Source organism: Pseudonaja textilis, chromosome 2, assembly GCF_049901715.1.
Source record: "Pseudonaja textilis isolate UNSWEBS1 chromosome 2, rPseTex1.2, whole genome shotgun sequence".
NCBI classification, from domain to species: domain Eukaryota; kingdom Metazoa; phylum Chordata; class Lepidosauria; order Squamata; family Elapidae; genus Pseudonaja; species Pseudonaja textilis.
Window position 1 is genome coordinate 98,732,207 of NC_141991.1, and position 15,390 is coordinate 98,747,596.

Below are 15,390 nucleotides of genomic sequence, written 5' to 3' on the forward strand. Positions count from 1 at the left end.
AAGGCCTGTAAACATTTCAAAAAGTTTGCAAAACACAGAAATGATCAAAGAGGAAAGTGAGGAAGAACAAGACAACGGAGAAAGCCACCAAGCTAAAAAAAAAACTGCTATCACGGTTTTGAAACTCTCAACTACAGACAAGAAAAAGTTTGGCAAATGTTCAATGCAAAAAGAGGGTTAAACATTAAAATAAAAAAACAACTAATCTCGCTATTGACTAGATACGGGGAACGGGGTGTTGTTCATTGCATACATATAAATTATTTATTTAAAATTTTTTACAACAGAGGGTGCTCTCTTGATAGAAGTTCCAGCATCTCCACTTCGTTATGTTTTCAATTTCATCAGTGTGGTGCAGTTCTGTTATGTACAATTGCAGTGAGCTCATATGTGATCAACTTTCACAGCGGATGTGCACTTAAAAGTACCCCAAAAACCCTGAGCATAAAATTAAAGGAGGGAGATGTTCATCCAAAGTGCTTTGTAAAAGAGGTGACTGGGGAGAGGAGATGGACAGATGGAAGGTCAAAGAATACTGTGAGAAATGACTGGCAATGAAAATGAAAGAATCAGAACATGTCCAGAGGAAAACCAACATTCCTACTTCCTCATCAAGGATCTAAACAAGAGCTAAGAGAAGATTAAGGCTAGTTAATTAGCTCATGGTAAAAAGACATGTGCAGTAACACAGGGACAAGAAGGGGATGCAAGGGACTTATTTTCATTCAAGTGTGAGCTGTTGCCAGAGATGGAAGCCCCCTTTCCTGACAATTCCTGGGATTAAGTAGAAGGCTATAAGGGCTAACCCAACCAATAAGCCTTCATGAAGAAATTGTGTGAGCTGGTGAACTAACATTTCACCGATTCTGAAGTGTTAACACCCACACATAAGCAGATCAAGGGAGGAAACTAGTGTCATATACAATCCAGCATATGGTAACTACCTTTATGTTGGTCCAGAAACAGAACATTTAGGTGTTCTGTATGAGAGGTAATCTGAGGCCCAAGTCTGGTTCTCAGGAATCCAGATTTTCAGACCAGTCAACTGCATTTTAATGTTAGAGGTGGTTACTGGCTATAAGCCTAAGCCACTCCAGACAAAATTACTATGTTTGGAGACAAAGCACAACATTTCATGGCCTTCTCAAGACTGGCAACTCCCTGAAAGAAGGAAAGCAGAGTCAACTTCTTGTAACAGAAAGCCTGATCTATACCTAATTGCACATCCTTTTCAGCAAGAAGCCTTCAGAAAAAGAGGGGTAATATTGCCCCTTCTAAACTTTCCCATTTATCTTTCAACAATCTAATACTCAATGGAGAAAGGCAGAGATCTTCTAATGATGTTGAGTTAAAAGGCACCTTTAGGTAAAAATTCAGCGTGAGAACTGGCTGTTCACAAGACTGTCAAAGAAACAATTGCCTCTCGAGCCAGTCTCATTTCTTCTGTACATGGCTACTAACCTGAGTTACCTATATTAATATGTGCGACCGTGCACTTCCAACTGCTTAAAGGCATGGACATTTAACTGCACATTGGAAAGCCAAGGCCAAGTTAGATTGAAAATAGGCAACAAATGACCTATCACTTGATCTTGGTGTTGTATAGCAGGTCCAATTATTCAACTCCTACAAAAAGACCTGAGAATGATGTTGAAGCAAATTGCAAGTTTTAAGAGCAATACTTTTTGGAGACAATAAATGCTTTCTTAGGTGCCCCATTTCTCTTGATACATAACTATGTTTCAGGAGGGACAATTCAGGTTTTTTTCCCCCCCCTACAGGTCTAGGGACCTGGAAGTCAATTAACAGAAATAGCTACCTTCTTTTACTCCATCTGGGATCTCTGCTCTCTTAACGTTTCTTTCCACATTAGTCATAATTAAATTGGGCAGATGGTGTAGCTGTTGAAATCAGTAGTCCAATATAATGAAAATGAAGAGTTGAGACATTGGCAGGACAAGAAATTCTGTCATCAGGAAAAACAGAGATGTCTTTGGCCGAGGGTGCAAGTATAAAGTTGGCGGAGCTGCCCAGAGAACAGTTGTCTTCTCTACAGCAGCTAGCCAGACCATTCTTGACCAGAATAAGCACTCTGAATAACTTTAATTCACAGTCCAAACCCATTACTTAGTCCAATTGAAGTTTTGAAGCAAGCAGTCATGTTTTTTTTCAAAAGAAGTAGCAACACAATGGCAATTTGCAAGCTCTGAATAGAAAATCCATGTCCAGCAATTCATATTGGAACACTAATTTTGACCAACAGTGCAGAAAAGTGAAATACTATATCTTTCTCTTGATCCTCACAGGGTCAACTACTATATAGTTCAAGCGCTCCTAATTTAGCACAACACAGGAAGCTGGGCTAAATTTTATTGCTGGAAATTAGGTTGCATGTTGAGATTTGCCCCAAACAGGAACAAGACTGAAAACAATCAGTGTGCTGTTCTCCTACTTTTGGCTTGATGCTACAATGTGAAACCAGCCATGCTGAGAAAACACTAACTGCTTGATATTTGGTGTTCATCTTCCTACCATTTCTACAGAATGCTGTTGCTCCACTACTACTGCTCCCAGGGTAAATATTAGCTAGCTTGGTGATAAGATGAAAATAATATGAATTGGCTGGAGATTTCCCTGCCTGCGAGAGCAAGACAGATGAATAGAACAAGTCTCCTTACAGCCTTTCTCACCTAAGCCATTTTACCATAAGCAAGATTTAAAAGAAATGTCAGTACGACACCAACTTTAAAAAAAAAGAGATGAGTTTATTCCATGATCAGTACAGACCAAATGCATATTCACCGTATTAAAGTAAAACCAATTAATTACTCCAGAGATTGGCCAATACTGACACACCAGTATTGTACTGTATAGTGGGTATTTATGGCACATAAACGTGGAACATTTGAAAGAGTAAAATGGAAACAATATGCTAAAAGTGCTGAGAAAATGATTACTGCTAAAATGTGAAAGGACTTAATGGAAGACAACAGGAACAGGTCTTCCTTCCTGCCAATCCAAATCCATTCCCACCTCCCTCCCCGGAGCTGCTCTGTTGTGTATAAAAACTAATCTGAACAGACTCCATGACATTTAAAACCCAAAATGTAGTTTTCTGGTATTACAGTTAAAAATATAGACTAAAAGTCTGGAACTGAGCAAAATAGAAGCAGTGTCTTTACAGAGTATGGTGAGCTCACCATAAAACTCAAACAAATATATGCCAACTATATTCACTATACAATACAGCCACAGTCAAACACTATTGACAGGGTGGGAGCTTCCCCTGGTATTAAGTTTTCCCCACTCCACTCCACTCTGTAATGAAGAGACAAGAATACCTACTCAAAGAGTTGAGTAGTGCCAATGTATCTGGAGGAAAAGAAACAGATTGAAAGAAACTGACTTTGGTTGGTAGTCTAGCTCAGATTCCTGTCATCCACACAATGCTAAAACAAAAACCTCACTCAAATGGCCAGTTACACTTACTTGACACCTCCACTAAATTATTCCCTTTTTCACAAGCAAACACTTACAGAGAATGGCTCCCAGCTAAAGGCTTGTGGGAAGTTTAGTTAAAGGCAAAGCCAGTGATGAAAGGACCCAAAACAGCTTGTGTGTCTTCCCTGCTAAAGCCAAGGCAGGGTCTTTGTATACACAGCCTCTCAATGCAGAGTGTCTGGTGCTGCCAGCATACAGCACGGTAGCGTCAAAGACATTCTGGAATTCAGAATGCTTTTGAATAGAAAAAGGGTAAACAGCATCAAGTTCTGGATATACTGCAAGTAGGTTTGGCATAGAGAATATCAAGTGATAAGGGGCACCCTTCCCAGCAACTGCATGTCCACTGATGCAAACCTAGTACAGAGTTGACTCATCTTGGTCTCGCTTTCTTCAGTGAGGTTGGGGGAATGGGGTGGGTGGGAATTAAGTCAAATCGTAAGGCAGACTCTGCTGATCCTTCTGAGGCCATAACCGTCACACATGCAGAAAGGCTGCAGGAATGCTCTCCTCCCAGCTGCCAACAACACTATGGAGAGTCAAAAATTTGCTGGGAAATTAAGGAGTTCAGGCGAAGAAAACCAGGTGCTATTAGAAAAGATTCTCTTCAAATATTGCCAACAAATCACTCTGGAAATTCATGTCAATAGTAGATGCCATCTAAAAGGAAAGAGAAAAAGAATGTAGCAGTCATTCAGGTTCACATAAAAAAAAAAATCCCAATAAATTAGAGCAGTAATAGCAACTACCTGATCCAGAACTTTCATCTATAAAAGCTGATCATGCAGATTAAAATTAGCAGAAGCCAGGAGGAAGCCATATTCACTTATCAGAAATCATATACAAGATCATAATACAAAAACATGATACGCTGAGGAATACCCATGAAGGAGTGAAAAAAGAAAAAAAGGTTTACATTACATAGTGACAACAGGAAGGGATTTAGCTTGCGAGAACTGATGGTCCAGATGTGTGGGACTGAGTTAAAAGGGGAGGGGAGGAAGGTCAATATTTTGGGAGAAAGAACTGATAAACTTCAAAGTATATATGTGAAAGGTATATATGTATTTGTAGCATGAACAGGATGAGTTTTTCACAGAAAGCAAATAGTTGAAATAAAAGAAATAAGAAACAAGGAAAGGAAAGGAAAGAAAAGGTAGATGTCTGGAGAGGAAAAACCAGGAAGTTAAAAAAAAGGTAGCAATCTTTCAAATAAACAGTACCAACTTACAAGTAATTTTCTAATTCCCTCAGTATTATTAGTCCTGCTTCACAAATGATAATACAGTATTTTCCCTAAACTGAATAAAATCCAATACTGTTCTAATCTCCAAATAAACATTGAGATCTTTCTTCAAAAGGATCAAGGTACTCATATTACTTGGCTTTATATATATTAGGGATGACACATGTATTTTGTTTTCCTGCACAATTCTAATGTTTCTTTTACTGAAATGTTAAGTGCCATTCGGTCTGTAAGATTGAGGTATATTTACTGGACACTAGCGTCACACTCGGACAAAAGCTGGCATTTCTGGCACTTTGAAAACGACTTCAAAACTAAATTGCCAAGCACGGCCTCTCTTGCTAAGGGAACTGTGAACCCTTTCAAAGCCCAGACGGTGCCATTCTTCTTTTACTTACTGCCTCTCTGCGCCTTCGTTCCTGTTCTTGTTTTCGGAGTTCCTCTCTCTGTTGGTCCAGCATGGACTGCGAAGCCTGCGGTTGAGAGCTCTGTGACGGGGGAGCAGGGGCTGCCGCTGACACCTGCTGCTGAGCCTGGGGATGATGCTGGGGTTGCTGTTCTTGACGCCGCCGGGCTTCCTCGTGAACTCGACGTGCCTGCTCCAGAGCCTCTTCTTCTTCACGACTCCTGTACGTGGATCAGGAATAACAGCAGAAATGATGATCTGGCCTCCGTCTCATAGCATTAGGGAAACTAGAAATCCCACCTAGCCTCGGGACATTGATTGGAAGGTACTGGAAGACCCGACATCCCAGAGAAACATTGGCAGGAACTGTAGCCTGCAATACAGGTAGTCTTCATTTAGTTTTCACAACTGAGATTGAAAACATGGCTGCTAAGTGGAATGTTTGTGTCCACAACTGTGTTCAGGATCTTAATTAGCCTTCCTTTGCCTTATAGTGACAGGGTATGGCTCCAAATGGCTGGGTCAGCCCAAACAGTGGGAACATTTCCAGAACCTGAGTTATGATGAAAATGTGTAAAAGGCCAAATCTTATAACACCTTTGCCCCACTCCTCTAATCTTTGGAAGGTTTACCCTGGCACTGAGATAATTCACAAGAAGAGAATTAATGGATTACAAGAAAGGAAGCAGGCATACCATGGGGCATATACATACAAAGGGATGAACTGGCATTAATTGTATGCCTAGCTGCCCATTGAACAGTGTAGGAGATAAGCAAAAGCTGAAGATGTGGACCTAATTAAAGTCTTGTCTGTCACAGGCAGCAGCTGGGAACCAACTAATTAAAATGAGAACTGAGCTTGTTAACTTGCAATTAGCATTTTGGGGGAAAGTTGTGGCAGCTCAGGAAGAGATTGATTGTTTAGGCAATCTCTTCATTAGCAGTGCAATGTGTACTGACTGACTGTAATGGTGAACAATATGACTGAAACTGATGTCATGAAGGCCGTAAATGCTGATATTTTAGGTTGCAGAGTTACTTTTTTATCATCACTGTAACTGCTGAGGCAGTCATTAAATGCGGTCTACTTGTATGAAATCTCCCATAGGGCACTGAAAAGAATTAAGGCATGGAGGGCCAGCAGAAAAGTGAAATGAAGGGGGGGAAAAAAGAGGAAAATACCAGTTGACAGTGATTTAACCACTAGCAAATACAAGTGCTTATGTTATCTGACTGCCCTGTCTTTGAGTAACATACTGTTTTCAAAAAGGATGAGTCATGGCCAGAATGTTTTGAGATTATTTTTTAAAATTAAATTCATATGCAACCTGACTCCCAGAGATTCTGGTATTTTACAAATAACTTAAAACATAAAAAACAAGACAAGAAAACAACAAGCAACAAAAGGGTAAAGATGCCAGGAAAAAAAAAATGGGTGGGGGAAAAAATAAAGCAAAGCAACCAAAATAAAAATAATCTAGATTAAAAGGAGGCTTAGAATCATCCTCATCAAAGCCCTAATGAGTAGCCAGGTCTTCAGGCTCGTTTAAAACCCCAGCAGAGAGATGCTTACATTAAAGTACTGTTTTAGTTTTTAATATAAATGGCAATGTTTTTAAAATTAAATTACTAAGAAAAAAAGTACTGTAGTCCTTGAGATCAATAGTTTCCTTTGATTCCTCCTTCCTGAATTGTCCTCTGCCAGGTATGCCTTTAATTTTGATCACCAAACAATCCTTAAGGATTGGATAACATTAATTTTGATCACCAAACTTCAAAAGCTATTAGCTATTGTTCCTATCGAATGACAAGAACGAATTCGGTTCCAAACAGTGGTGGGGTTCAATTTTATTTTACTACTGGTTCTGTGAGCGTGGCTTGGTGGGCGTGGCAAGGGAAGGATACTGTAAAATCTCCATTCCCTTCTCACCCCCAGTAACCTGGCTTTCCAGCTCCGTTCTCCTGTGCAGGGCAACAAAAGAAGACCCAGCTGATCAGCTGGGACTCAGAAAACAGAGAATAGATGGGGGCAGGGCCAGTCAGAGGTGGTATTTGCCAGTTCTCCGAACTACTCAAAATTTCCGCTACCGGTTCTCCAGAACTGGTCAGAACCTGCTGAATATCACTTCTGGTTCCAAACCTACACATGTGTTAAATTAAATTTATATGCTGCCTGACTCCTAGAAACTCCGGGTAAAAACATTTTTTAAAAAAACAGCACAAAAGTTTCAACGACAACATACAGCAAAAGGAAAAAAGATGGCAGTGAAAGCAAACCCCATTTGGAACAAAGAAAAAAGAAGAAAAGAGCTTCAGTCAATTGCACCAAACACCTGGGCTTCATCTTCATAGCCCTTCAAAATACCCTGGGGGGAGGGGAATTCCCTCAGAGGGAATTCCCATTCCAGAGGACAGGTACTGCTACTAACAAGGTGTTTTTCCAGAACTCAGCCAACCAGATAATATTATTTAATCAAATGAATTCTGCCACATCTGACCAGCTGGGCAAGATGCTATGACAAGTAACCAGGCCTGATTTATAGATAGTAACCAGCATTTTGAATCACAAACCAACTGGCAACCAGAACTGCTAACAAAGCAGAGGTGTTACATGGGCATACCAAGGTATGCTCATCACTGCCTGCACTGCTGTTCTGGACCAGCTGAAGCTTTTGGGTGGTTTTCAAGGGCAGCTCTATTTATAGTGCATTAAGCTGTTAAAATGTGAGTTGACCATGGCACGAGCTGCGCATCCTTCATGCACTGGGACAGAACCTCAATAGCCTCACTTGGTTAGCCTGGCATCAAAAGATATAATTTTAAAGATATGATGATCATATGCCTCAAACTGGCAGATGTCCTCACCCAGCGGTTTCATGTAGATGTTAAAAAGGGAGATAAATTAGCCTGCAACACCCCATAAATGAGGGTCTAGGGAATGATCTCTCCCCCTCATCCAACACTGACTGGAACCAGGCTGAGAAAGAAGAGAACCCAATCCCCAACCCACAAAACCAACTCAGAAGACACCCTGGTTGACAGCATCAAGAGCCACCAAAGCATCAAGGAACACAAGAATGGATGCACCGCTGCCCTCCCTGCTCCATCACAAGCCATCTATAAGCATGATCAAAGCAGTGTCATTACTAAATTGCAGCCTGAAACCTGACTGAAACAGGTGTGTATCCAGAGTTCTCATCAACTATGGAGCAGCCACCTTCTCAACAACCTTCCCCAGAAAGAGAAAGATGGAGGTTGGTCAATAGATATCAGAGACCCTTGGGTCCAAGGAGAGCCTGTTGAAGAGAGAGCACAGCAATAGCCTTTTCAAGGCTGGGAGCACCACAGCCTCTGTCAAAGAGGCTGACTCTACAACAACGGACCCAACCACAGGTCACTATTTGCTGTTGTCATGACAAGGTTTGTTTTGGTTATTAAGATTTTTCTAGAGGGAAGGCTCAGAATTAATCTTGAAATTTTCCCAAATGTTTTCCCCCACAAAATGTGCTCGCAGAGACTTTAAGGATAACATAAAGTACTTTCTCTCACACACAAAATGGAAGAAAATAAGCACACACACACACACACACACACACCCCTACCTATCTCAACTAATTATGTTTCTCACCTCATTCTTTCCTGTTCCCGCCTTTGCCTCTCCTTTTCCTTCTCTGCTTGTTCAGCTTGAGCTTTCAAGGCTTTCTCACGCTCCTCCTTTTCCCGGGCGGCCCTCTTGAAGTGCTCAAAGCTGTCACTGCTGGATTTTACTGTTGAAGATGGTGTGGTGGGATGTTTCTGCACTAAGCTTGCCCAAGATCCCATATTTTTTATTTTCAAATCCTGTGGAGAAAAGAAGTGCGGGATCAGTAATTAACTTGTAACATGGTGTAATTGGTGCACATGAAAAATCAGAATCTTCCCTTGCCTACAAGAAAGGGATAAAAATAATTTAGCTGGAAATCCCAAAAGTGCTTTTTCAATGACTGAGAATCTCCATAGAAATTTAGCTGGTAACTTACAGATGAAACCCCTCTAACCTAACCTAGGCTGGAACCAACTGGTTACAAATACCCATTTCTAAGGCCCACAACAAAGGAGCTTGAATGCCACTGGATTGTTCTGCATGTCTTTTGCATCAAAAATTAAATTAGCTAAAAAGTTAAATTAATTATTTCTTATGGGTGGTGAGGGTGGGAGTATATTCAGTACAGACAGTCCTAGCCTTTTTTGTACATCAAAGTCTAAACTAAAATTGTAAATGAATATAAGCAAGGAAAACAATATTACCCGATTTCCCAACTATTAAAATCAAGCTTGATGATTCTTGAGACAGTATTTAGAAAACAAAAGATAAAAGTAAAATTGAAGCAAATATTTTCTTAGCTGACCCTCGAATATATCTTGGGATAAATATTATAAAATTGTATTTTAAGCAATGCATAATGTATAAAAGGTCAGTGAAAAGAAAACCAACTGCTACTATTGTGTACTGTTCTACACCCAACTGATTGAGTTCATCAATAATAGGTAGATAAATAGTAAGTTTAATTTATAATTCAGGGAAATTAAAAATGACATGAGTTGGTCAAATGAGGATTCAAGATTGTTGGGGGTAATATACTGACTGTGCAAATTGCTTAAGAGAGGGTTGTAAAGCCCTGAATGATGCGCTATATAAGTCTAAGAGCTATGACTATTGCTAATATTTCTGTATAAACACTTCAGACAATAACATCCTTCTTGTTAGGGAATGGATTATCATAGTTCAGTTAAAAATTGATATTGATCACTAGAGTTGTAAAGCCACACTTGAAATTTAGCAATATTAAAGCTGCTATGGGGGTTCATTACCAACTTTTTTTCCTACTGAGAAAACAATATATAATTCAGTTACCTTTTTAGGTGCTACTGGTGTTTTTGGTTCTTGCTTCTGTCTCTCTTTGTCCTGGACTCCTGGTGGCGCATTTTGTTCTGAAGGTCTTATAACAGGCCGTCCACTGTCCACTGTTTTCATCTCTGTTCCTGAAATAAAAATTACAACTTAACAGTCTTTCTGTCTAGTTAGAATTATTAAAAAAAAAGTCATGAAAACAAACTGAAGTGAAGAATTGGGCTGTCCCCCTTAATGTAAACTAGATCACAACAAAACACACGGAGCTTCTAGACAAAGTGACAAATCACTCACGTTGTTGGATATGTACAGGTGGCTTGATGTTCTCTGGGTGTTTGATAGGATCTTGCCGCAAGGCAGGGCTAAAGGTCTCATTTCGAATGACTGGGGATTGCATCTTCTCCTCTTTGCCCAAAGGCTGCGACTGAACTACAGATGCTGCTCTTAGTTCCTGGCAAAGAAAGACAAACAAACAAAAGCCATAGTAATAATCATGGCTTTTCGTGGCTTTCCCTGTATTGTCTGAGCCTCCCCACCAATAAAAGTTCTTGAAGGAATCTGCTTTCTAATGGATGCTGGAAAAATGTTTATGGAAACAAACATCTGAATAAACTTTTGTTTATAAGATGCCTTTACCTGCTTTTTTGGCTGAACATTTGATTGTGGTGGAGACTGGTGCGGCAACCCCTGGAACGGTGGCATCTGAGGGGAATGCATCATGAGAGGGGAAGGTGCTTCTCTCAAGTGGCCTGGAATAAGTCAGCACCAATGTTTTCAGAAAAATAATAAAAAAAAACTTTGGAAAATGCACTTATGATATTCAGCTGACAACTTGGAGAAAAAAAGCTTTTGAGTTATCTGAGATTTGCTCATTTAAACACCTATTTACACTCAGTAAATTTTCACTTGCAGAACTGTAAATGAGGAAATGTCAGTTTTATAGTTATTTGAAGAAGAGTGGTATAGAAGTGACTATAATAGAATGCAAGGTCAAAAATGTAGTCACTTTTGAACAGTATAAATTCCATCAAAAATATTCATGCAGGGAATAAAAACAAGGCTATTTTGTGGCAGGCCTGGACTAAAATTCCAGTGTTCCAGTCAGCTGACTGGTCAGGAGTCGGGGAGAGTGAGAGCAAGCTGACAATACAGACAGTAGAGGCTGGGGGGGTTCAGCAAAAGAAATTGGGAAAATCAAATTGGGTTGGCTTAACTGGTGGATATGCCATTCTGGGAATCACAATTTATTATGAAGATTACTGCAGTCAGGAACAAAGGCACAGGATAGTACATCAACAGTGGGAGGTAGGGAAGATCCTGGAAAGGTCAGGGTGGGGAGAATATATTGCATTGCAACGTCAGCAATGGGTCAGAAGTAAAGGAAAGGGAAGGTGTTAGGACAGTGGAGATAGCAGGGGCTGAAGACAAGCAAGGGAAGGAAAGTAATTTGAAATACCACATGTGGATCAGAGAAGTGGAACGTATCCACACTAGGGAGGCTCCTAAGAGGAGGAAGAATGCACACCAGAATTTTCTATTTGTCAAATAAAATCATTCTAAGATTCCTCTAGATCAGGGGTGTCAAACTCACGTCGTCCCAGCGGTGTCACGTAATGACTTGGCACCTTCCCCCTCTTTGCTAAATGGGGTGTGGGCGTGGCAAGCACATGATGCATCTGGCTCATAAGCCAGGAGTTTGACAGCCTTGCTCTAGATCAAGCTTCATTTGAAACTTAGAAGAATTTAAAAGTTCTGGGGCTTATCGCTGCCAAAGTATGCCTGACCCCCAAAAATTCAGCAGAAATTTCATACACCAAAGGCCTCAGAACAGAAATAAAACATGTTACATGAATATCCCTATTCCACTTGAATATTAAAAACAAACAAACACTAAGAGTTGTTTGATAGTGGAACCAATTACTCAAAGATGTGGTAAAATCTCTTTTATCAGAGATGCTTATCAAATGCTGGATCACTTTGTATTGGACCATAGGATGAGGGGTAGATTTCTTAGAAGCCTAATGATCCCTTCCAGCAATTTAATTCTGTAATACCACAGAACAGGCAATTGAAGAGGCAAAAATAACATTTGCTTTTATCTTTTACAGGTAACTTTTCCAAATAAAGCGAGTCCACAAAAAGGGACAAGAAACTGAAATGAAATCTAAAAATCTAAGTCACTAAAGAGTATGCTATTGCTCTACAAACATAACTGGATGTAGACCTGCCATTTTTGGAATTTGTAAAGCAAGACCAAGTGAAGGATAGGGGAGAAACAAATGAAGGATGTTTCACTGGACAATGAACAGCAAGCGCATTATTCCTCTTCAGGGATTTAGCTGAATGCATGGATAACTAGAATAGAGAAGAGAATGGGGAGGAAAAGCTGCCCTGTCTTTTTCTGTCTCCAACTTCCACCTCCAACTGAAGGTCTGAAATAAAAATAATGTTGCACTGGCTTGAATGCAAATGCAACTTTGTGAGCACTGGACATCTCTTATTTTGGATTCTGGATTGCTTGTTGAACTCTACTTCTATGAGCTTTTGGAGAGGTAGAAAATAAAATGTACGTTAGCAAAATTTCAAGTTTTTGGTTAAAATGAAATCATCACAGAAAAAAATATATTGAAAGCCATGCCTTCAGCAAGCTTTTAGGTTTCGTATTTTATGCAGTCAGCCATCTTGAGTGTTCCCTCTGAATACAGAAGTGGGATATAAACTGAATAAGCAAACAAACAGATGATCTTAAGAGAAAAGGGAGTAACTTTCATCAGAAAAACCCAGGTTCTTTTAACTTGCTTTACTACATTTCCTCTTTACAGAACTCTTTTAAAGGCAACAAGCAATTTTTCACAAGTGTTAAATCACTATTATGACTTTCATGCACCTGTCCGGATGGCAAGCATCTAAAGACCCATCCATCCAGCTGCCATGTTCCAGGCTCAAACAACTCACCTGTTGCGTAGGGGTCTGGCTTGTGATGTCTTGGTGAAGAGTGGTGCTGGATGACTTGCTGGGGTTTTGACGACTGCGGTGGGGCTTGAGGCTGTTGAGGGGGCAGATGCGGCTGGGGTGGTGGTGGAGGCTGTGGGATATGGGGTGGAAATTGCATGGACTGCATATGGACTGGCCTCTGCTGTGACTGATGTGGTAATTGTTGCCCGGGAGGGTGAGGAGGAGGTTGTAGGGAGGGCTGAGGCTGCGACTGCACTTTCACTGAAGGGAGGAGAGAAGTCTGTGGCTGCACCTTCTGCAACTGCTGCAAGTAGATCTGCATCTGACTATTACTCAGTGGCAGGTTGTGGTGAGGAGCAGGAGGCTCTTCATCCTCCAAAAGCAGCTGGGGAGGCTGGGAGAGTGGGGGCTGGGGAAGCAGAGGCTGCTGGTTAAGAGCCGGTGACACAGCTGGAGGCCGAGAAGGTTTAGGGGGGAGTGCTGCGGCTCGATTACTGGGTCTTGACGGTTGCTGAGGCAGGGCATTGTGCAAAGCTGAAGAGAAAAGAGTAATGTTACATTAAATACTGTGCAACAGGACCCATGATATTACTACTACTACTACTACTATTGATTTATTTTTAATTGCTTAATTAATCACTTAAAATTATGGTTGCCTATTTCAAAAGAGCCAAGGCAAAATCTGTACAAGCAGCTGAAAACTAGATAACTCATTTTGGAGTAAAACTGTAGGAAATATTATAAACCATCTCAAAGAAGGAAAGAAGTAACCCCCTGCCCCACAATTCCCAACTATTCCCTTCATAGTACTTTTCTACTTGAGTACATTTAACTTTATGTTAACTGACATTAAACAGATGTTATTTTCCATTTGCAGCCCATTCTATCATCTCAAAATTTTGTCTTTGCTCCACTGATAGAATTACAAACAGAGGAACAATAGCCTTGATAACATTAGTTAGGATTGTAAAACATACGATCCTGGCTGCAGTGGTGGGATGGAATAACTTAACAAGTAGTTCTTTGATTGGGTAGGCGTGACTGGTTAGTCATGTGACTGGGTGGGTGACATCACTCATCATACCCAGCCCAGCCTCCTGGCCACTTACCTCAAAGGCAGAGGTAGCATTCAGCTGGTTGGGGTTAATCCCACCACTGGTTGGCCCTGCCCCCACCTGTTTTTCAGTCGTTTTTGTCCCGAAAAATGACCTGGAAAAGCCCCCCCAAAACAGGCTGAAAAACAAGCCAGGGCAGGGCCAGCCAGTGGTGGGATTTGCTGGTTTGCTGAACTGCACAGAATCTTAACTACCGGTTCGAACTGCCGCTTCATTTACAGTATCCTGGGTTGATCTGGTGCTCATTTACTGCAAAGCTCCACTGGGAAAGAATGATGTAAGAGAAGGTGGATTGCTAGTTCTCACAAACTCAACATACAGGTTCTAATGCACCTAAAAATAGTTTACCTGGAGGGGACACTACTGCATGTTGATTTAAGTGAGGAGGAGTGCTGTGCTCAGGCTGCTGGGGGAGATGAGGTGGCATCTCAGGTGGGGGAAGGTGCAGAATAGGCTGAGTGAAATGTGAAATAGTGTCAAACATGTTCCCTGGGAGTGGATGCTCCATAACTGGGATCTGCGTTGGAACAAAAGCTGGAGGAGAAGACTTGACTGCGGGGGCTGCTTGCAGAGGGGCAGATGGAGGTGGTGGTGGTGGTAGCTGTGGTGGTTGCACCTGCTGCTGCTGCTGTTGCTGCTGCACCTGTAGATGGTGATGATGGTGATGCTGCAAGGAAAAAAAGCCAGTCCTACAATCAATGCAAAGCAGTTTGGGAATGAGCCATTTTTGCACAGGAAATTAATAGTGGAGAAAGGGTTTTTTCTTCCCTGAAAGTTTTGCCAATGGCATTTTTCTATATGCTTCCTCAACCTCTGCTGTTTTGGTAAATATGAATACTTAGTCAATTCTTTGCAATCAGAGATTGACTCAATAGATGGGCAAAAATAGCAAATGCAATTTAAACATTTGACTGACTGTGCAACCAGCCTTAATAATAATATACCGACTCTCAACTCTAGACTGCTTAGAACAAGCAAAAGAAATTACAGCAAAATCAATAAAAATGAAAGATGGGAAGAGTGATGAAGTAAGGCAACTCAATCTCATTTTCCACAAAGGTGAAGATCCAGGACTTTGCAGGTCTTCTAAATGGCAGATGTAACAACTTAAAAAAAAAGTTAGTCCCTTTATCTATTTTTCTGTCAACTTAGGACTGGTTAGTTAGTTCCAACAGTAAGCAAATTCTTGCCTGTGACCATGGCTAAGAGCTGAAATAATTCAGATATAATGGAGGTACAAACTATTCCTAATGCAAGGAAGCCTAAATATTGTAAT

The 15,390-nt window shown here is 40.8% G+C and overlaps 1 protein-coding gene across 9 annotated transcripts in view; it reads right to left on the reverse strand.

Annotated features, from left to right (window-relative positions):
- Positions 1 to 2,744: 2,744 nt before the first annotated feature.
- BRD4 (bromodomain containing 4) overlaps positions 2,745 to 15,390 on the reverse strand; it is an 81,305-nt gene continuing 68,659 nt past the window's right edge. For all 9 annotated transcript variants that reach the window (XM_026696227.2, XM_026696233.2, XM_026696232.2 and 6 more), the window contains 8 exons: positions 14,463 to 14,781; positions 13,000 to 13,533; positions 10,681 to 10,793; positions 10,339 to 10,495; positions 10,048 to 10,175; positions 8,782 to 8,993; positions 5,146 to 5,374; positions 2,745 to 4,161 (listed from right to left, as the gene is read on the reverse strand). In XM_026696227.2, coding sequence (XP_026552012.2) covers positions 4,093 to 4,161; positions 5,146 to 5,374; positions 8,782 to 8,993; positions 10,048 to 10,175; positions 10,339 to 10,495; positions 10,681 to 10,793; positions 13,000 to 13,533; positions 14,463 to 14,781 — 1,761 coding nt within the window. In that variant the 3' untranslated portion in view covers positions 2,745 to 4,092. The remainder of the gene's footprint in view (positions 4,162 to 5,145; positions 5,375 to 8,781; positions 8,994 to 10,047; positions 10,176 to 10,338; positions 10,496 to 10,680; positions 10,794 to 12,999; positions 13,534 to 14,462; positions 14,782 to 15,390) is intronic.